This window comes from Galeopterus variegatus, unplaced genomic scaffold (genome assembly GCF_000696425.1).
Source record: "Galeopterus variegatus unplaced genomic scaffold, G_variegatus-3.0.2 Scaffold4347, whole genome shotgun sequence".
Taxonomy (NCBI): domain Eukaryota; kingdom Metazoa; phylum Chordata; class Mammalia; order Dermoptera; family Cynocephalidae; genus Galeopterus; species Galeopterus variegatus.
Window position 1 is genome coordinate 61,377 of NW_007730458.1, and position 23,137 is coordinate 84,513.

At 34.9% G+C, this 23,137-nt stretch overlaps 1 protein-coding gene across 1 annotated transcript in view; it reads right to left on the bottom strand.

Annotated features, from left to right (window-relative positions):
• The window catches only part of LOC103602911 (dynein heavy chain 12, axonemal-like), a gene marked incomplete at both ends in the record, with an annotated part of 185,863 nt that overhangs the window by 60,202 nt on the left and 102,524 nt on the right, over nucleotides 1-23,137 (bottom strand). Inside the window, 7 exons of the mRNA XM_008587356.1 lie at nucleotides 4,162-4,302; nucleotides 7,010-7,182; nucleotides 10,760-10,952; nucleotides 12,202-12,394; nucleotides 13,111-13,325; nucleotides 22,241-22,386; nucleotides 22,687-22,834. Of these exons, the coding sequence (XP_008585578.1) occupies nucleotides 4,162-4,302; nucleotides 7,010-7,182; nucleotides 10,760-10,952; nucleotides 12,202-12,394; nucleotides 13,111-13,325; nucleotides 22,241-22,386; nucleotides 22,687-22,834 (1,209 nt within the window). The remainder of the gene's footprint in view (nucleotides 1-4,161; nucleotides 4,303-7,009; nucleotides 7,183-10,759; nucleotides 10,953-12,201; nucleotides 12,395-13,110; nucleotides 13,326-22,240; nucleotides 22,387-22,686; nucleotides 22,835-23,137) is intronic.

The following is a 23,137-nucleotide window of genomic DNA, read 5'->3' on the forward strand; positions in this document are numbered from 1 at the left end:
GAATGGTGCTGGGAAAAGTGGATACTCATATGTAGGAGAATGAAACTAAATCTATACCTCTCACCGTATATTAAAATCAACTCAAAATGGATCAAAGAATTAAACATACACCCTGAAACAATAAAACTTCTTAAAGAAAACATAGGAGAGACACGAAAACATAGGAGAAACCCTTCAGCAAATAGGGCTGGGCACAGACTTCATGAATATGACCCCAAAAGCATGGGCAACCAAAGGAAAAATAAACAAATGGGACTATATCAAACTGAAAAGTTTCTGCACAGCAAAAGAAACAATTAACAGAGCTAAAAGACAGCCAACAGAGTGGGAGAAAATATTTGCAAAATATACATCTTACAAAGGACTAATATCCATAATATATAAAGAACTCAAACATCTTTACAAGAAAAAAACAAGCAACCCAATTAAAAAATGGGCAAAAGAGCTAAGTAGGCATTTCTCTAAAGAAGATATGCAAATGGCCAACAGTCATATGAAAAAATGCTCAACATCACTCAGCATCCGGGAAATGCAAATCAAAACCACACTGAGATACCATCTCACCCCAGTTAGGATGGCCAAAATCCAAAAGACACCGAAAGATCAATGCTGGCATGGTTGCGGAGAAAAAGGAACTCTCTTACATTGTTGGTGGGAATGCATAATGGTGCAACCCCTATGGAAAATGGTTTGGAGGTTCCTCAAACAGTTGCAGATTGATCTACCATATGACCCAGCTATTTCACTGCTGGGAATATATCCAAAGGAATGGAAATCATCAAGTCGAAGGTATACCTGTTCCCCAGTGTTCATTGCAGCACTCTTTACAATAGCCAAGAGTTGGAATCAGCCCAAATGTCCATCATCGGATGAGTGGATACGGAAAATGTGGTATATCTACACAATGGAATACTACTCAGCTATAAAAACGAATGAAATACTGCCATTTGCAACAACATGGATGGACCTTGAGAGAATTATATTAAGTGAAACAAGTCAGGCACAGAAAGAGAAATACCACATGTTCTCACTTATTGGTGGGAGCTAAAAATAAATAAATAAATACACAAAGAAACAGGGGGGCGAGGGAAGAAGACATAACAATTACAATTCCTTGAAGTTAATACAACAAGTATTCAGAAAGGACATTGTTGGGAGGGAGGGGGGAGAGGGAGGAGGGAGGGAGGTTTCGGTAATTGGCCACAATAATCAATTACATTGTATATTGACAAAATAAAAAAATTAAAAAATTAAAATAAAAATAAAATAAATAAAACTCTTCTTTAAATGGCATATAAATACACTCTAAACAGTTAAAATGATGAATTAAAAAAATAAAAATAAATGATCTATCAAGTAATCATAAAAAGTCACGGAGGAACCTTAAGTGCATATTACTAAGTGAAGAAGCCAATCTGAAAAGGCTACATACTGTATGATTCTAACTGTATAACACCCTAGAAAAGGCAAAACTATGGAAACAAACAGATCACTGCTTGCCAGGGGTTAGGGAGGAGGACGGCTGAATAGGTGGAACATAGAGGATTTTTAAGGCAGTGAAACTATTCTCTGTGACATTATAGTGATGGATATATGTCATTATACATTTGTCAAAATCCACAGGAATACAAAACTAAGAGTGAACCTTGATGTAAGCTATGGGCTTTGGGTGATAATGACATGTTGATATAAGCTCAAAGATTTTAACAAATGTTCTCTGGTGAGGGATTCTGTTAGTTGGGGAGGTTGCATACAGGAAATCTCTGTACCTTCTGCTCAATTTTGCTGTGAACCTAAAAATGTTCTAAAAAATAAAGACTTTTTTTAAAGGATGTGCAATACATAAAAAAACTATAAAACGTTATAAAGTCAAATGAAAAAGAACTAAGGCAATGGAGTGACACGCTATGTTCTTGAATTGAAACACTCAACATGGTTAAATTGTTAATTTTCCACAAACTGATCTATAGTTCCAGTACATTCCTAATCAAAACTACAAGTTGCTTGGCATCTTTCAACTTGGGGCTTCACAAGATGGTTCTAATATTTATATGAAAATGCAAAGGTCAAAGAATAGGAAAGACACTCTTGCATAAACGAACAAGATGAGACAACACTATCAGACCTCAAGAGTTATTTTAAGATTAATTACAGACAAATATATTACTGGAACTGAATAGAGAGTCCAGAAACAGACCTAGATATATGGGTGTAGTATTTATGGCAAAGGTGACACTACAAAGCTGTGGAGAAGGAGCAATCTTTTCAACAAGTGCATAGCTGTATGGAAAAAGTGAAACCTGACATCTACTTTAGACCATGCACACAAATCAGTTGTATGTGGCTTGTAGATCTAAATGTGAGAGGTAAATAACGAAGTTTTGAGATGACTACATAGGAGAATATCTTCATAATACTGGGCTGGAGAAAGAGTTTTCACTAAGCACAAATCATAAATTGGACTATATTAAAGTTAAGAATTTGTATTAAACAAAGCCAACATTAACAGAATGAAAAAACATGCTAGAGAGTGACAACTTGCCACACATAATTGACAAGGAATTTGTATCTAGAATATATAAAGAACTCATACAAATCAATAAGAAAAACACAAAAACCCAATAGAGAAATGAGCAAGTGATGCAAACACGCAAGCCACAATAGAAAATTTCCAAATGACCTATAAACATATAAAATACCAACTTCATTAGTCATCAGAGAAATGTAAATTCAAACCACGATGCAATTATATGTATTGTGTAGCAAAATGGATTTTAAAAATGACAATACAAAATGTTGGTGGGGATCTGGAGCAATGGAATGCTCAAACTCCATTAATGAGATGTAAACTGGTACAATTATTCTGGAAAACAAGTGGCAAATTTCTTTCTAGATATCTTCTCAACAGAAATATGTGCATGTGTGCACATGTGCACCAAGCTATACATACAAGAATGTTCACAGCGCCATTGTTTATAATAGTGCCGAACTGGAAACAACCCAAGTGTTCATCAAGAGTAGAACGGATTAAAATTTAATGTATTCTTATCACGGAATACTATAAAGTAATAAAAACAAACTATAGCCTCGTGAAACATGGATGAATCTCAAATAAATAATGTTGAGGAAAAGACCCCAGATAAAAGAATACATACTGGGCTAGCAAGTTAGCTCATTTGGTTAGAGCATGGTGTTGTAACACCAAGGTCAAGGGTTCAGATGCCATCACTGGACAGCCACACACACACACACACACACACACACAAAAAAAACCCACAGAAAAGGTGCCTAATAAATGAAACAAACAAACAAAAAAAGAATACATACTATTTGCTTTTATTTATATAAAAGCAAAACTAAACTGCAGTGTTGGAAGTGAGGAGAGCAGTTATCTTTTGGAGAGGAGTAAGGGAGTGGTACCATAGTCTGAATGTTTGTCCCCTCCAAAACTCATGTGAGAGCTATATTCACAATGTGGCAGAGTTGAAAGGTGGGGCCTTTAAGAGGATCATGCGGACTATGTTCTCATGAATGAATTAATGCACTCACGGAGTAATGGGTTAGTGGTTTAATATGTTATCATGTGTGTGGACTGGTGGCTTTATAAGGAGAGCAAGTGAGCATGTTAACAATCGCTCTCAATTAGCCCTTGCCATGTGATATTCTGTGCCACCTCAGGCTCTGCTGAGAGCCCTCACCGAGAAGAAGGCCCTCACTAGATGTGCCTGCTGGACCTTGGACTTCCCAGGCTTCAAATCTGTAAGAAATAAATTCTGTTACTTTATAAATTACCCAGTTTCAGGTATTCTGTTATCAGCAACAGAAAACAGACTGATACAGGAAGTAATTGAGAGGATTCCAAGAAATGCTTCAAGGATGATGGGAATGTTCTATTTTTTGACCAGATTTTCCCTTTGTAAGAATTTATTGAACTGTACATTAATATTTTGTGAATTTTTCTGTTACATAAATTTTAAAAATCAAATAAATTTCAATACACCAACATTATTATAGAAGCCATTGTTATTAGTAAAATGCACAAGTAAAATCAACGAACGAAGCAAAGCAAAATATTATGTCCTGTGAGAAGGCATCTTTACAGATTAGATTTTGCAGGTGGGTTTTTAAAATAGGTAAATTTAGAAAAAGCAAGTAACTTACAGAAGAAGATTGGCACATAATAAAAAGGAAAATAACAGCTTGTCCTTCTCAAATAGTGACCGGCATATATTACAATATAAGTTGTACGTGAAGTGGTCATTTAAATATCGTAGACGCTTTTCCAAAATTTTGGATTTGTTACTAAAAGTTTAAAAAAAAGGAAAATTGCTGTCAAGCAAAATTAAGAAAAAATAAGTTACACAAATTAAAATATAAGCTCTTTTTATTTTATCAAAATATACACTATTGAAAACATATGAAACCACACACACATGCACACAAATGAGTACTTGAAAACTGAATAAGCTGTATGGATTGTACAATGTCAATTTATTGGTTTTGATAGTGAACTGAACTATAGTTATGCAAGATATTACCATTGGAGAAACTAGGCAAAGGGTACATGGAACCTCCCTGTACATTTTTTTTCTCCGTGCAACTTCTTGTGAATCTATAAGTATTTCACAATAAGAAGTTTTAAAAAATGGGGTATAATTCTATGAAAGTAAAATATGGTTTACAACATCTCTCTGTTTTCAAATTCCTAAATTTCTTATTCTACCCCAAAGTGACTGAAAATCTATTAATTCAAAAAACATCTTTTGAATCTCTGTTAGTTGAGGCTCTGTGCTAGAGAGGGAAATGTAAGAGACAAAGAACTATAAAATATTTGCCTGCCCAAAGCAGCATAAAATCTAGATAAAGATCTACAGATTTAAAAAAAGCAAAAGCAAATGGACAAAAGTGGTTACTTGTGGGTGAGATCATGACTGATATTTTTCTCTTTTCACTATTTTATATTTAAAATTTTTTTGCAATAAGCTTATATTGCTTTCATTTTTTTCAGTTCAATTTTTTATGGGGAATGTAAAATGATACAGCCATTCTGGAAAACAGTTTGGCAATTTCTTAAAAGTAACTAAACAAGCAACTACCACATGACCCAGCAATTGCACTCCTGGGCATTTATTTCAGAGAAATGAAAATTTATATTTACACAAATACAAGTACATGAATGTTTACAGCAGTTTTATTTGTAATGGTCCCAAACTGGAAATAACCCAGATGTACATGAATGATTCAATATGAGAAAGAGTAAACAAACTGTGGCACATCCACACCACAAAATACTGCTCAGCAAAAAAAGGGAGCAAACTATTGACATATGTAACAACCTGGATGAATCAATCCCCAGAGAATTATACTGGATGGAAAAACCCAATCTATTTATATAACATTTTTGAAGTGACAAAATTACAGAAATGGAGAAGAGATTAGTGGTTGCCAAGGTTTATGGAGTGGGTGGGGATGTGAGGGAAGTGGGTGTAGCTATAATGGGGCAACATGGGGATTCTTGTGATGGAAATGCTCTTTATCTTGACAACATTAATGTCAATATCATGTTTGTGATATTGTTCTATAGGTTTTCAAAACATTACCCTTGGGAGAAATGGGTAAAGGTTATGTGAGATCTCTATTATTCTTTATAACTGTGAATCTACATTTATCTCAAAATTTAAAGTTTGATTTTAAAAAAGTAATACGTGGGCCCTTGGGAATGGGATGAAAGGGTTGGGGGGTAGTGACACTTCTCTGAGTGAACCTTTTTGTACAGAATTGACCTTTGGAGTCATTAGTGGTTTATGCACTAAAACATATGATAAAATTAAAGTAAACAAGGAGAGAAAACCCCAAAATGAAATATAAAAACAAACAAATGAACTTAACTGTATTTCACATGAACAACATCACCACACTAAAGGGGGGAAAAACTAACCCAAGTAATCTCTGAATACAGTATTTTATGTCTAAAAACAAAGAGAACTTTAAGTTCTTGGTGGACATATGCATTCAGTTCTCGAGTATACACCCAGGAATGGAATTGCTAGATCATACGGCAAATCTATGTTTAATATTTTGAAGAACTTCCAGAGTGGCCACGTTATTTTAAAAATCTCACCAGCAATATATGAGGATTCCAATCATTCCACATCCTCACTGAAACTTGTTATTGAACTCATGTCAATTCTTCAACTTGAATTTTCTTCATTATGTGTGTAAATTCGAATTCAAAATCCCAACTGGGAAAACTTAGGGATTTCTATCACTCAAGAGAGATTGTTCTATCAAGAGCCCATATAGAAAAAAAGTTTCTTATAGCACACATAGTAGGCTTAATAATATTTTAATTTTACTGAACAAGTACAGCAGTTACTAAATGACAGACAGTTATAAACCCTTAAAAAATCTCATTTAATTCTCATAACAACTCTAAAAGGTAAGTACTATTATTATCCCTATTTATAGATAAGGAAAACTAAGACAATTACAGAAAGGTTAACTAATTTGCCTGCAGTCACGTAGCTAGCATGTCACAGAACCGAGATTTAATCCCTGGCTGCAGTCTGACTCCAAAATCTGCGTACATTCATTAATTTGTTAAAGTGAAAATATCTAGCAAACTATTAAAAATGCAGGGCTGAAGCCTTTTAGAGACCTCAAGGCTAGAGAAAGACAAATTGGAGTTGTCAGCAAAAATAAGTCATGTGCCTTAATGAAATATTTAAGAGAAAGAAAAAGGACCAAAACTAATCTCTCTATGCCTAAATCTTGAGTAAGAGTGAAACAACTTAAAATAGGAAGGAGGTTTGAATTATCTTTCTTATGTTCCTTTTTTTCTTTTCTTCCTATTGTTTTTCATTACTTCTATTGTTTATTTCTTTCACTTTTTCCTATGTTGAATATTCTATAATAATACATATTACATGGAAAATGTTATATTTTTTTAAAAGTAAAGGATGGTGAAAATCCAACCTAAGGATGATGAATGAAGCTAGAGAATGTTTACCTGTCATGAATAGAGTTGATATAAAGGTTCACAAACCAGGTAAGAGAGTACTGGTACATGGGATCAATGTTAGCCAGGTCTGCAATGCTAAAGAATAATACTGATGAATGTTTAGCGATGGGTCTATAGCCTTCTCGAGACTCTGCTATTTTGAGTTCTGTCTTTTCTGCAATCTAGAAGAAGAGAAAAACTAAAATTAAAAAATAGGGAGTGTATTTTAATTATGTACTTTTCATATAACAAAGTTTATATTTTAAAAAAATGTCCCCAACTCAATGACAAAATCATAGAAGTACAGTTTACTAGAGAGAATTTCATCTTGCTAAAAGCTAGAAGGAAAGAACTAGGGAGGGAAGAAGAAGAAGGAGAGAGGGTGGAAGAAGAGAAGAAAAAATGAAAGAAAAACTTTAATCTTCAAGCTTACGTATTAAAGGTGTGATTTCTTGTCACCATCTCTTTCTTATTTGAGGAGTATCAGAGCTGTCAATCTTTGCTTATTCTTTGTCTGACTGTGACATGTGTCTACTATACTCATTCACCCCCTTTTATTGTAGTAGACCAGAGATGGAGAGGGAGAGGGAGAGAGAGCTAAAAGCAAGTGTGCACGTGTATACATTTATATGAAAATACAAAGTTCCAAGAATAGGAAAGAAGACACCTTGCATAAAAGAACAAGATGAGATGACACCACCAGATATCAAGACTTATTTTAATATTAGAGTAATTACAGACAAATACTGCAACTGAATAGAAAGTCCAGAAACAGACCTAGATATATGGGTGTAGTATTTATGGCAAAGGTGATACTACAGAGCAGTGGAGAATGAACAGTCTTTTCAACGAGTGGATAGCTGTATGGAAAAAATGTGAAAGTTGACATCTACCTTAGACTGTGTACACATGTACCAGAGCCCAACACAAAGTCTGGCAAAGCAGGCATTTAACACTATTTGTTGGCTGATGGTGTCATACATTAAGAATACTTTTTTTCAACTAGCTTCTCATATGTTTAACTTTTCTGGACTTAATAGGACTGTAGATATTCAACCCCAAAAGAAAAATTCTCTGCAAGATAATAGCTCTTCAATTGACAACTTGATCTGACAGATGGATATTCTATAGGAAAAAATATGTAGAGCACTGTTCCAAACCCACTCTCCCTTCTTTGCTAATGCTATCCACAGACCTCTGAATGAGTATTTCTATGTAGCTATGTTTATGTTAAATGATCCTGTTGGTCGCTGATTCAATCAGGTGGTAGGGACAGAACCAGACCCAAGATAAGGTAATAAAAAATTTCCCTGGAGAATTAGAACTTTAAAAGCCTCAGAAACTGAAGTCAGGTCATATTGGGCATTAGTGCTAAAAGGTAATGGGAACCTTTTCTATATGTTGTTTCTACATGCTAGATGAGTGTATGAAGGAAAGATACTAAAGTTCTACAGAAGAAATTGGTCTTTAGATGGAGTAGAGAGAAGCACAGAAGGACCACACAACCCCAGAGATCGGGGGAGAGAGAGGGGGCATAGAAATTTAATGCTTTCCATTCATCTTTGAGGCCTGGATGTACTTCCTATAATTGAAGAAATAAAATATTCCCTTATATCTTTTTTATTTTAGCTAATCTGAGTGGGTTTCTCTTCCTTGTAAACAAACCCCCAAAATACACAGTATAAACACAAATGAACTAAAATTAAGTTGTGAATGTCAGTCCTGCCTATAAATAGAGCAAAGTTATCAACAATGAGAATTAATGATATCTTACATAAGAAAGCATAATCTTAGTATTCCCATTTAAGTCTTCTGCTATTTAATCCTTGATTTTTCAAATCAAATGCCATTTTATCATTAATAATAGCAAGCAAAAACAAACAGCAAATATTGTTATTTTTAAATAGTAAATATGTAACGTTCCATGGCTTGATCTACGGTATATGTATAAACATTGTTTGTTCAACTTGGATCCTTAGTATGAAACGCTAGATTGAGAAATATAAATTTTTAAAATTATTTACCACTAATGTCCTAAAATTAAAGAATACATTTTCCAAGAAATTTACACTGCAAGTATATGTCAGACATGTTAAAAGATATCATTATTTGTAAAAATTTCCTGGTCTGTGATATTTATATATATTATACTTTCCAAGAATCAAAAAGACTAAATAAACTTCAGTTATGAAACCATTGGGTTGGGGGTGGGGGTAAGTTTTGAAATCTGTAGAACAAATTCTTAAAGTTTTGTTTGTACTTGTTCAATCTTGTGGGTTGAGATAAAAGAGAAAAGCAGGTTTTAGACTATGTGGGGAAGCCTTTCTCTGAAGAAGGTTTTTCTCGCATTAGGTGGGTAGAGGAAGGGTAGAATAGAAGTCAAGCCAGATACAGACTACATTTTGGATTAAAATATATAACAAATTTAAAACTATGCTTGTAATGATCAGTGGGACCCAGCCGGAAAGGTATTAAGATTTATTAAAGTTCTCTCTCATTGTAAGATAAAGTACTTAACTTGAAAATATTTATATCTCCTTTTCTCCTTCAGTCTTAATAGGAAATAAGCCAATAAATGCTCCCTATTCTCTTTCCTCTTCGAAAAACAGTTTGGTGAGGGGACAATGAGAAGTTTGTTCAGTTCTGATGAACAGGAACTGGGAAGGGGAACACAGAGAATATCTTAGCCATGGCCCCAGCTGGGGGACTTCCATAGGATATTACTCTAAGGCCCTACTCTGGCTCACCCAAGATGAAAAAAATAAAAAACAGTACACGTGACCGGAAAGAGTCGTTACCATCACATTCATCCAAAACTAAACCTATCCAAAGGAGAAAGGTGCTTAGGCCTTTTCAAAGTCCACTGCCCCGAAACAGGTAGATTAGGATGGGGAGGTGTGGAGGGATGCCAAGTGATTAGTGAAATCTCTGTATAGTTTTCCTTTTATTTTTTCATTACCCCAAAGTGAAGGAGTACTTAATTCTTTGGGTAGGCCAAGGAGGATTGAAGGGTCTGACGATCAATAAGATTAGCCTACAGAAGTCATTCTGCAATATCATCTAATTGTGTGAACTTGGGCCTCAACTAACATTTCTGAGCCCTAGTTTTCCCAACTACAAAGTGTAAAAGATAACTGATAGCTAAGGCCTCTTCTGCCTATAACACTGTATGATTCTATAAAGAAAGAAATAATATAGAATTATCATTGGGCTGTATTAGATAAACATGCAATAAATGCATTATTGGCTGTGCAGTATTTGCCTCCCCCTTCCTCCATCCGCCACTCTGCACCCTCACTTGTCTCTCCTTGGCAAACACGTGACAAGATAACATCAGAAGAACACTGGTTCCTTATTGGTTCCTAGAACCACTCACTGTCCAATCAACCAGCGACAACTTCCACACACTTCAAACTCCAACCAGGAACCGAGGTAGGTTAGTTCTCAAATTCAGTTTTTAGGTGAAGAGTCAAATAAAACTTGAATGAAACTGACTAGCCTGTCTTACCTATCCAATAATAACAAATATATTTTTAAGACTTTCGTTCTAAATTTACTTCCTCTTTTTATAGATACCATACAGATCAGATGAGGTTTTGAATAATTCAACAGTAAGATTCACTTATGAATTTAAAGTTAATTTCTATGTTTTGATATTTTATGAATTCTTTTTCTTTTTCAGTAAGTCTACTATCCTCAAGATCAGAAGGCAAATTAGAATCTTAAAAATTGAAAGATTTCTAGGATTCTTTTTATCACCTGCTGTTTCTTTGTTATCTCATTGGACATTAACTTGGCAGAGTCTAAGATTTTAATTGCACTTTCATCTTCTAAAATGTTTCCTTCTGAAGATGATAATGTTTCTAAAATTTTTGTTTCTATATCTTTCAGCTGTTTCTTATTAGCTGCGGACTGAAGAATAAGAACGTTTCTTTCCTCTTCTAATTCTGGCCTATAAAAAGAGAAACATTTAGTCTAAATTTGTAGTCCTTTATTTAAATTTATATCTAAATATTACATATCACAATTTTGTAGATATAGATATTTAAATAATTTTATAGATGTAACATAAACTAAGGTGATTAATTTATTATAACTAAAGGGAAAAATACTTCCATACAATTAACAATTTAAGAAATTCAAGCAAAAGAAGAGCACTAATTGTACACACGTAAAATGTGGCAATAATATGTGCTGAAGTAAGACTAAGAATATGTTAGATTTATCCATATGGCATAGATGGTTATGTGAGAATAAGAACTGGAGAAGAGAGTATATGAAGCCTCATATCTATTCCTTGGCTTTGTCATCACTTAGTCTCATTTTCATCATCTCTTCTATAATAGCAAACATAGAAAGGATAACTGGTCTTTAAGTAAAAGGCAAAAGTGGCACTTCTGTCTTAATAAACAAAGATGAGATGAAACTTCACAATAACACAGTCCATCATATAACAGAATATGTTATGACATGGTCTTCCTTGGATACCGTACAAATGGAAAAGTAACAAAACTACCTCAGGGTTACATATTTTCACTTTTAACTTGATTTCATGTAATAGACCACTTGATAATGTTATATTAAGACCCAAAGATTTCCTTCCAGAAGCAATTCTTTATAGTGGCCCTTCCAGGTGTCATAATGTTTTTCTCACTTAAAAAATAAATACATAACAAGTAATGGAAAAATACATAAAGTATAAAGAAAACAATAAAAATTACCCATGACCTTATCACCCAAAGGATAATCACTGTTAATATTCTGGTGTATTCCTTCCCAATCCTTTTTTTTTTTTTTTACAAAATATTACCTATACTGTATATAGTTTTGCATCGTGCTTTTTTCTTCTTATCCTAAGCATTTTCTTATTTCATAAACATCCTATACACAAGTCTTTGAATGCACTGATTATGTCCATAGCATAGATTCCTAGGGGTGAAATTCCTGGCTCAAATAATCAGATACAAGTCAGAAGTCATAGCATGTAACCTGAATACTACTACCCATACTAAAAGCCCAATATAACAAGATTGATTTATAATCTACTTATTACAGAATAGCTATTTTAAAGGATTATATAATTATTTAAATATAAAAGCAAAATATAAAATTTGACAAAGTTTCAAAATAATCACAAAAGTATTAATGGTTTATAAATATTCCTCTCTAGACCATCTGGAAGTATCTAAGAAAATACATACCTCTCCTTTGCAACAACAATACCTAGTAATTGATCTTCAAGTCCTTCTGGAGTTATCATGAAATTGAGCAAAGACACCTTGGTAGCCAGCTCTGGCATATAATGTGGATTTCTCAACTTTGTGGTGATATAAAATTTGAAATCAAAGGAATACTCAATAATGACTTCACCAAGTCTGATGCAATCAATGCCACCTATATTTCAGAAAACATATGAATAAGTGAGCCAAAGTTACATGGTCCCTCTTCCTGTGTCCTAAGGCCTTACCTGGGTTACAAATAAAGTGTCCTAAAGTAACGTGAAATAGAAAACAGGTGTGACAAAAGTCACAGACACAGAGGCAAGTAAGCAATTATATAGCAGGACTCATTCTGAGGCAGTACGGAACATTTCCTCCGGCTATCACAGAGCTTTGTAAATCAAGTTTCCTCTTGTGCTTTCTTCCTCCATAAATTTTCAGTCATAGTTTCAAAATATCTGAATATGACTAAAGCTCTTAAAGGTACTAGAACTTAGCAGAGATAAAACTTTTTATAAGCAGAAAGATAAAACAGTGTTTACCTAAACCCAATTCTGACACACATTCACCATCACCTGTTCATCATAATGGACCTTCTGTGGTCAAAGGACACAAGAAAAAGGATTTTCAGGCTGGCTTCAACTTCTTTATGTTCTTATCAGGAACAATAGTTTAGATAACAGTGGTTAAGGCAATGAAAAGAAGGCGAGGTATATATCTTAAAAATACCTGACCAAGGTTCATTCCTAATAGCTTGTTCCAAATTTCTTTTCACTCATAACAATAACACAGAAGTTCTGAGTTATTAAATTTATGTAGTGGTTTTCTTTCATGCCTCAAAGATAATTCAATCATCTTTCAGTTCTACCAACTAATATTAATTGCCTCTACCTTGTTTAAAAGTTTGCCTAAGTAGTAAAGGCTCCAAAGATGGATCCAGTTCTTCGCCAACATTTTCTAATAGAAGAGGAGTTCCAAACTGAATACCGTTTTCCAATGTTCTCATATAGTCTGAATCTGACAGCTTAATAACACTAAGCTGATTTTCTTTCTCAGAGTTTTTGATCCACTTATTGGCTTGACCCTGGGGGTCAATCATTAAAGGCCTAGAATATAATAAGAATATAAGAAGAAAACTTATGAGGGGAATACATAAATGTCAAGATTTCTTTAAAAATTACATAATCTAAATAATAAATATCACCATCAATCTGTACAAAGTATTTTACATACATTATCAGGATTAATCTTCACAAAAGTCCTGTGAGAAAAAACTGAAAAGAAGTTTTATTCTCATTTATTTTTCAAATGAAGAAATTCAGTCTCAGTGAGACTGCCCAAGGTTCTAAGGTTCTAAAACTAATTCAATATTAGAAGTAGGACCTTGTGAACCTGTGAGCTATGCTCTTTCCAATATAACACACTCTCTTCATGGTAATTTTAATACATGACATATATTAACATAATATAAAAAATGATACTATAAAATATTTGATAAAAATTTAAAACAAGAGACCCACTAGCTTATGAAGGATTTTTGCATGTTAGGAGAGTCACAAACTAAGTGTACAAGTTTAGTCAGGTATATATTTGAGATCTATCTAGGAATTTTTTCTAAGTTAGTAAGGATTTTATGTTCAAGAATATATGATCTATGGTTTCATATATTTAAAAGATGATGTACTTTGCTCTTCCTTGGTGACGATGCTGACTGTCCTAGTTTCATTTTGTATTCAGTACAGAACATTTAATTTTCTTTAAAAGATACAGAAAGAGGAGTTTTTGCCCCATGTCACTTCAGCCTTCCCAGATATTCTCTTTCTATTCCACCAGTTTCTAGGTCTAAAATTCTCTCTCCTTTTGCCTAAGCTCTTTAGTCAACTATTCCCAGATAACTGTGTTCTTTTCTTTTCTTTCATTTCCAAAAGACAAAATTAGCTTACTGATTATTTTCTTTCTCAGCTCAAATTGTGCTAAAATACTACCTAAAACACAAAAAAGCTCCAGATAGTAGTTAAAATTTACTTTTCCTACCACAGCAAACAGAGCAAGTGTTCTGCAAAGGAGAAAGTTATTTTACATACAACTGCTTAAAAGTTGCCTAGTAATTAGACTAGATACTTTCAGTATCTTTCAAGCCCCTGTTTAAAGGGACATTTTTCCCCCTCCTTATATGTCCTTATTATTGGAAAAATACAGTATTTGTTCATTGTCTTGCAAAAAGTAACAATACCTGTAAATTAACATTTTGATGTTAATAAATGTTCTTGGTAATGCTTAAATCAATGTTTTGGTAATCCAGCATCTTTTCTAGTCTAAGAGAAATCTGTCTCCTTTTTAATATAACCTTATTTGAATATTAGAAAAGTGGGTTGTTGTGTATATCATAGAGATCAGGCCATGCCATGATATTTGTATTCTAAATATAGCTTACTCTAAGTATGACAATAATATTAATCTGCATTTGAGATCTTTGGGCAGTCTGAAGAAAGCAGCATATCCATCTATGTTTCTGACAGAGGTTGTGATTTGGGGGGATATAACACTTTGCTCTTAAGTAGCCAAAGCGATGTATTAATAAATACTAAAAAAGGAGCACAGTAAGTATTTTCATCATGATTAAAGCATATGCAAAATCAGAATTTAAGATATAGATCTAAAAAGAGTTCTTTGAAGATAATCATAAAAAGCTAACATTTATTGAGCACTTACGTGCTGTTTCCTCATAACATTCTTATGCAATAGGAGTTATTATCTCCATCTATAGATGGGGCTACTGAGCACTGAGAGGTCAAGTTAGTTACCAAAATCTCAAGACAGAAACCAGAAGAGGAAACTTGAACCCCAAAATCCTGACACCAGAATCTGCACTGCTCTCAACTATTTATTGCACAGTACTATAAACATACAAACTTCTAGAAATTATGAAGAGCAAGGACAATGATTAATTATAAACTATGGCAAGATGGTAGAATAGATGGTCCCCAGTGCCACTCTCTCCCACAAATCAACCAATTTACAACTATAAAAAAGCAATGACAGCCAAGCTGGGGCTGCTAGAGATCAGGGGAAGAGGAGAGACCTATGGAGTGCATGAAGGCAGGAGAAGCCATGATGAGAGAAAGAAAAAACCACTCTGACTGTTTTGAGCCCCAGCTGCTTCGGAATTGGAGCTGCTGAGAGTACCGAGCACAGAACAGGAGCTGGCAAAAACCGCAGCTGTGCCCTTAAGATGAAGTTGCTTGGAGTCAGCAAGGGAGAAGAGGGCCTTGGTGGCCCCCAGGACAGAAAACCACTAATAGGGTTCCTGTGGACCCACACAGAAGTGAGGAGCCAGAACAACTGAAAAAAAAAGGAGCCGCTCAGAGGCCAGTGAGCGTTTGCAGCATGTGGAGTGGCAGAGACCGGCCCACTGGCAGAACACTGGCGCACAGCAAGGACAACTGATCTGCCCCCCAATCAGCACAGGACCTGAGTAGTCAGGCATATAGAATTGCATGGGGTGCAGTTTGATGAAAAGACTCAGGCCCAGATCAGAATGTAGAAACACAAGCCAGGTGTGCTGGATCGCATGAGAGCCGTAAGTACCTATAAAGCTAACCATTAAACCCTGAGCTGCACAAATAGCCTTCCCCAGAGAAACATCAGCAGAGCAGCAATTTAGCTAAACCACACAGCTCAAGTACTGGTCCCGACAGGAATTCCCCCCATTTTAGAAGTAAGCAAAGGACAACAAATTAGTTCCAGTGCAGAGTTTAAGTGGTGGGAACAGCAAATAATCCAACACAGAACTGAAAGAAAAAACAAAGTACCCGCAACCAGAGACCAAGTTTGAAATTAACTACTAAAGGTCTCATTTCACCAAAGAACACCTATAACACCTAGAAGGACTGGAAGTTCCCTGGGTTATCAAGCCAGAAAGGGGGGAAGTCCAGGGCCTCAGCCATGCCCCCGACACCCACAACCCATCCTGAGTGTGGGGGCCTCGGGCCTTGACCACACCTCCCAGACACCTGCAGCCAGCCCAGTGGCAACCACCAAGCCGCTGCATGAAGTGCCCCTGGACTGGTTGCGGTGGTCAGGGAGCATGGCTGAGGCCCCTGGGGCACTTCCTGCAGTGATAACCACCGAACCTCAGCAAGAAGGGCCCCAGATTCCCAAGCTGGAGTGGTGGAGGGTGAGGACTTTTGCCACACCCCCCTGACATCTGCACCCAGCCTGGTAATGACCAAGCCACCACTGGAAGCCCCCCAGTCTCCCCTGTGGGAATGAGGGGGTTGGCACAGGCCTCAATCCCACTCCTCCACCTTCCTCCTTATTCCATCACATTTCCTTCCCCTTTCCCCTCTCCCCCTCCCTCCCAACTGCCCAACTGCTCCACAACAACATCCTAGAATGTAAAAAAATAATATTAATAAAACTACATTTATTAAAAAAAAACCAACTATAATCCCAGCAGCATAACTGGCTAAATAACCTAAAAATCCTCCTTCCACATAGTACTGGTGGATAAAATATGACATTATTTTAAACACATAGATGAACTGAGGCATGCATTATAAAAGATACATACATATTTTATAATGTACACATACAGAAAAACACAGGTACTAGAAACAGACAAAACTGAAATTCAGAATGGTAAATGTGTAAGCTGAACTGACAGCTAGACTTGAGGAGAGTGTCAGTCTGATAATCTAGGGACTCACTGGGTCCATATGTGGCAGAAGGCTGGAAATGAGACCTCTGCATTAAACTGAAAACCCCCCAAAAAGTTTAGTGAAATCACGGATAGAAAAATTTCAGCCTTATACATAAGGAGACAAGAAACCTTGATTTCTTTCTCATCTCTGGCTGGGAAAAAGTGTCCCCTGAGAATTTGTAGCCATGGGTCTATACACCATATAGGTTTAGGATATAGATTTATACCATCTGTGTAACTGAGGAAACTCCAAACTGGAAAATTAACATACATTTGGCCAATAATACTCCTAGAGTCCTAGAAGAAGTAAAGGCAAAACACATACTGCAGCTGAGGGAAAGGCAAAAGAAAAACTCAACCCCTAGGGGAGAAGCAGGAAAATGTCAAGGCCAAAACATTTTGCCTTTATCAAATTTACCAAGTTGAGATTTCATAATCCTCGAAGAGGGGCAGGAAACTCCTGCTCAAGACCAACCACAGATAGAAGGCAGAATCTGGCTGTCACAGGAAGAAGGGGCACAAAGTCTGAAAATGTCCCATCCCTCAGGCCCATGTACATAGGGCCTTCCTAAGACTAAATATAAATAAAAATAACAGATAACTCCCACTCTGCCTCCAACACAATCCTAACATGGAGTGCCAACCAAGAGCAATCTACTTCCAGAGGAAGTGCAAGAATATAGATAGAGAACCCCCTCTGTGGCATGGGCATTCAGAAATGGTTGAAAGCTGAAAGTAAGATTTTAACAGTCAGATAAACAACCCAGAACCCCAGCCCCATTATAAGCTTGGAGACATAGCTAGATGAATTTGAAACCTTTGGTCTCCTGAACTCATCATAACAATGACAAAATCAAACCCAGTTCTACTCACAATTAGATTAGCTCAAACCTCTGCATTAATGGTATGACAGAAGAAGAGATATGCCTGTTTCCAGGAGTAAATGCCTTTTAGCTCAGTCTATTTTGTTAGACCCATGATATCTGGCATTCAGTCAAATATTATGAGATAAACAAGGAAAAAACCCACAAAACATTCTCAAGAGACAAAGAAACCAATAGAAACAGAGTCACAGATGACACAAATATTGGAAATACCAGGCAGGAATTTTAAAAATAACTATGATAAAAATGTTAAAAGAGTTAGTGGAAAAGGTGGATAACATGTCTGAAGAGATGATCTTCAGCAGAAAGATGGAAACTCAAAGAGAGTTAAATGGAAATACTAGAAAAAAAATGATGTCAAATTGAAAGAATTTCTATCATGGGCTGTGTGTAGACTCAACATAATTGAGGACAGAATAGGTTAATATAGTTATTAACTTGAAATAAGTTAATAGAAATTACCTAAACTGAAGTTCAAAAAGAAAAAAAGAGTGGTAAAAAGCAGAACAAGCATCCAATAGCTATGGAACAGTATCAGACTTACAAATGGGATGTTGGAATCCCAGAAAGAGAAAAGGGAGAAAATGAGGTAGATCTAAGAAGTTCAATCAGGATAAATTCCAACATAAACATGCACTCAAACACACATACACATATACACCTGGACACATCAAACTGCGTGGAAGTAAACACAGAGAAAACTTTGAAGGTTGCCAGAGGAAAAAAAGACATATTACATAAAGAACTAAAATAAGACTTCAAGTAGACTTCTCATCAGACTATGTAAGCCAGAGCATAGGACTGACATCTTAAAAGAAAACAAAATGTCAACCCAAAATTCTATACCTAGCCAAAAATCTTTCAAAATCAAGATAAAATAAAGATGTTCTTCGGACAAAAAAAAAAAAGGCTGAGTGAATTTATTGCCAGCAGAACTGTACACAGGAAGTGTTAGAGGACATTCTTTAGGCTGAAGAAATATGAAACCAAACAGAAACAGAAAGAAAAAGATCCAAAATTGGAAAAAATGAAGGTAAATATAAAATATTTTTTTCCTTTTATTTAAATACTCTAAAAGATAAATTACTGTCTAAAGCAAAAGTAGTAACAATGTATTTTCACAATAGAAAAAAAGAGACATTAGAGCTATACTGTTAAAAGATTCATATCCTATATGTATAGCAGCATAAAATTATTTGAAATTATTCAGTAATAAAGATGGATATTGTAAACACTGGAGCAAACACTAAAAATAGGGAGTATATAATCAATAAGCCAATAGTGGAGATAAAACAGAATCATATAAATATTCAGTTAATCCAAATACAAGCAGAAAAATAAGATAAAAGGAACAAAGAACAGATGAGACAAATAGAAAAGAACTTTCAAGACTGCAGATTTAAATAAAAATGTATCAATAATTCCATTAAATATAAATGATCTAAATATTCTGATTTAAAGTGAGGAGAAAAACAAAGTCATTTTTAGACCAATTCACAAGTCTTCACTAAAAGAAAGACTAAAGGGTCATAGGTAGCATTCATTACGAATCAGTGAGGAAAGAATGGATAACTCAATAAACAGTGCTGGTGTAAATGGCTATCATTATAAAATAAATAAAATTAATCCTTACCTTTTATCATGTCCAAAAATGCAAAAAGAAGCAAGCACCAGATTCCTAATTGTAAAAAGAATACTGCTTTCCCAACTCATGACTCTTTTTCTGAGCATTACACTCCCGGCCTCCAATACCTATGTTACTACAATGGCTTGGCTCCCAGCCATAGGTCACTAGATCTAGGGTGGATATTTGTCTCAAGCTAAACCAATCATATTTTCTTCACCGGAATTAGAACTTGGATTCGATGGTTCTGGTTAATCTATATTATTTAACTGATGTGGTTTCTGAACTCAGGAACCAAGTCTTCCTTAGCAAGTGACCATGTGCACAGAACAGAGCTAGCACATCTTCAGAGAAACTAATGAAGCAGCTATACTGAGAATAACTGAGAAGATAAGTTCTACAGCCCAAGAGAGAAAGAGAGAGAGAACTGCCTTAGTTACTAATGGTTTCCTATTTTCACCATCCAGAGGCCTGGTGGCCCATCTTTTCCCCAAGATACCATTAAGATAGTTTAAAGTGAGTAACGAGAGGAGTGAGCGTAAGTTATATTACTAGGTTTTGCTGTCAGGAGAGTGCAGAGAGGAAACTAAGCCTCTGTGGCCACTTATATTGGTGTCAAGAAGGGTGATAGCATTAGATGAGTCTGAGCTATAAGAATGGAGCCTCATCCTCCAAAATTTACCCTGTCCATGAACTGTTGACCAGCTAGTCCAAAAATAACAGGTAGAAAGGGTAATTCCATTGGAATGTTTTTATTAAAACAGTCACCTATCTGCCAGAAATGACAGATAGTTTTCCTCAATTTACACACTACCCTTAAACCTCTGGTTTCCTTGAATAGTGATTAAGGTTTACTGATATCCCAACAGCATTTTCTCAGCTGCAATTTAAAAATTTGAATGGCCACCAAATGCATGGAAATAAGTTCTAAAACAGAATTAATAAAGACCCAAGGGTCTAACATTCTGTTAGATAGAATGATCTCTGCTCTACCATAAAACAAATTTTTTGAGTAAAATATATTCTTTCTCAGATTATAATAAATTTTACTCATTGCTTAGAAGTTTCAATGTAAGGATGTTCACTCCCAAGCAAAATTTTGAGTGGGTAAACACTCAAAATATGATTATATACATACTTATTTTATTAAAACAATACTATCAATAAAAAGGAAACTTAGATGTTTTGAAGTTTATAGAAAGATTCCTAAAGAATATCAAACAAACAATAACTCAAACCTTTCAGAATGTTAGATTTCCTTATATCTTTAACTTATCTCATATTCCAAATTTCCATTACAGTTTTAAGGGCAGTGAGTGTGATATCCTATTTCACATTTCACTTTTGCATGGTAATTAATAGCAAGGACTTGGAGGTTATATTGCTTGGGTTCAAATTCTGACTCCACCTTTTATTAGCTCAGTTATTAAATTTAAAATCAGTAAATCATTCTGGGCCTCAGTCTCCTCATCTGTAGAACAGGATAACAATAATACCTAACTCATAAGATGTTGTGAGGACGTAGAGCACTTAGAATATCTGATGAGGGGCTGGCTGATTAGCTCAGTTGGTTAGAGCCTGGTGTTGATAACACCAAGGTCAAGGGTTCCAAGCCCCATACTGGCCAGCTGCCAGAAAAAAAAAAGTACCTGATGAATATAAGAGCTCAATAGTATCTATAACAGTATATTTGAGATATGGTTTTCTAAAAGAAAAGACTTAAAATTAGATGACAACATGACTAAATAACCATTATAGGAAACTATTTCTCAGATGACAGTAATTTTCCAAGTTTTTATTTTTTAATTTATTTTATTTTTTGGCTGCTAGCTGGTCCGGGGACAAACCCTGGACCTTGGTGTTATCAGCACCATGCTCTAACCAACTGAGCTAACCAGTCATTGTGAGTTTTTAAAAGTAATATTGACAAAAGGATAATAATAAAAGCCATTTAGAAATTTCTTATAGTTATCATATTATCAATTATAGTATTGAAAAAGAAATCCATGAAATTGTTTGTTACCAAGTTATAGTATCTTGAAAATGAGTAAAAATATTCAGTTAAAACAAATATGTTGTATAGCCAAAAACTAGAAACAGTCCAGACATCCATCAATAGGAGAATGCATACATAGTGATATACTCATACAATGGAAACCTACTCAGCAACAAAAAATAGAAACAAAGTACCAATGCATGCAATAACATGAATGAATCTCAAAAAAATTATGCTGAGTGGAAGAAGTCTTATACAAATAGAGCACATTCAATATGATTCCATTTTAGTTCTGGTACAGGCAAAACTAATGTGTGGTGGGAATATAATCAGAACAATGATTTCCTGGGGTGGGATGAGGGCAGGGATTTACAGGAAAGGGATTTAAGGGAACTTCCTTGGTGGTAGTCATGTTGTGTATCTTGATAGAGGTTTGGGTTGTATAGGTGTATACTTTTGTTATAACTCACTGAATGGTATATTTAAGTTTTGTGTATTTCACTGTATGTAAATTTTACCTCAAAAGAAAAATATAATAAACAAATACTAAACTGTAATTCATGATATGCATGCTGAAGTATTTGGGGGGAAGTATATCCATGTATGCAACTTACATTGAAATGTATTAAAAAATGGATTGATAGAGGGATGGATGGGTATGATACAAAGCAGCAAGAATAATAAAAATGTTCATTGCAGAATCTAGGAGGTGGTAGTATACTGATATTGATGCTTATTGTAAAATTCTTTCAACTTTTATATATATTTAAAACTTTTAAATAAAATAATGGAAAAAAATACTTTATGTTCCTTACCATCGCCTAGAGTTATTAACAATCACTCCATTATCTATAGAGAATGCATCTGTTGGTAATCCAGCAATATTCCAAGCTCTAATTTTTACTGGATCACCCAAAGTCTTACTCAACAAGAACTCCTCTGAACATGGGATTTTCTTCTCCTATAAGAAACAAACAAAAATCTGTTTTCTTTCATCTTGTTAACTGAAATATTTTTTAAATTAAAATAATGATTTAATTGTCATTAGGTACTATTTAATAACTCTAAGGAATAGGAAAACTGAATTAAATTTGGACCGTGGAAGTACATTACTGACCAAACAAGAAGCAAAAAAAGAAAGACCCCATGTTTTCAGTAATTTCTTCCTTTCTCTGTCCTTATAATCATCCTTTCTCCCCAAATATCCCAAAACATACTTAAAATGTTCTAAAACAAAACTTACAAAATATAAAACCATTACCTTGCACAACATGCTCCAATCATTTGTACATGTTTGTCGAAAGCCAGAAGTGAAAGCACCAAGGTAGGCTATTACTCCTGCTGATACTAAGACATCACCAGTTAAATTTTCATATGTTATCTGAAGGTCATCTGCAGCTTGAGTCCATCTGTGCAATCAACCAAAAGCAGAACTGATTCACAACAGAGAATGATAAAAGACAGTAATTGAAAGGAGAAGGGGCTTCTAGTACAAATTCTGTAACAAAAAGCTACAAAATGTTTGGCACTTGCTTATCTGTAAAATAGGGAAATTGGATCACTTCTAGCTCTCTATATACTATAATACATATTTGTGCTATGCAAATGACAATCTACTTTTCATTATTAGAAATATTAAGCATTTTTTGCAGGAATTATCTCTTCAGAATAAGCAAAAACAAACAAAACACCAGCATTTTGCCTAATAATTT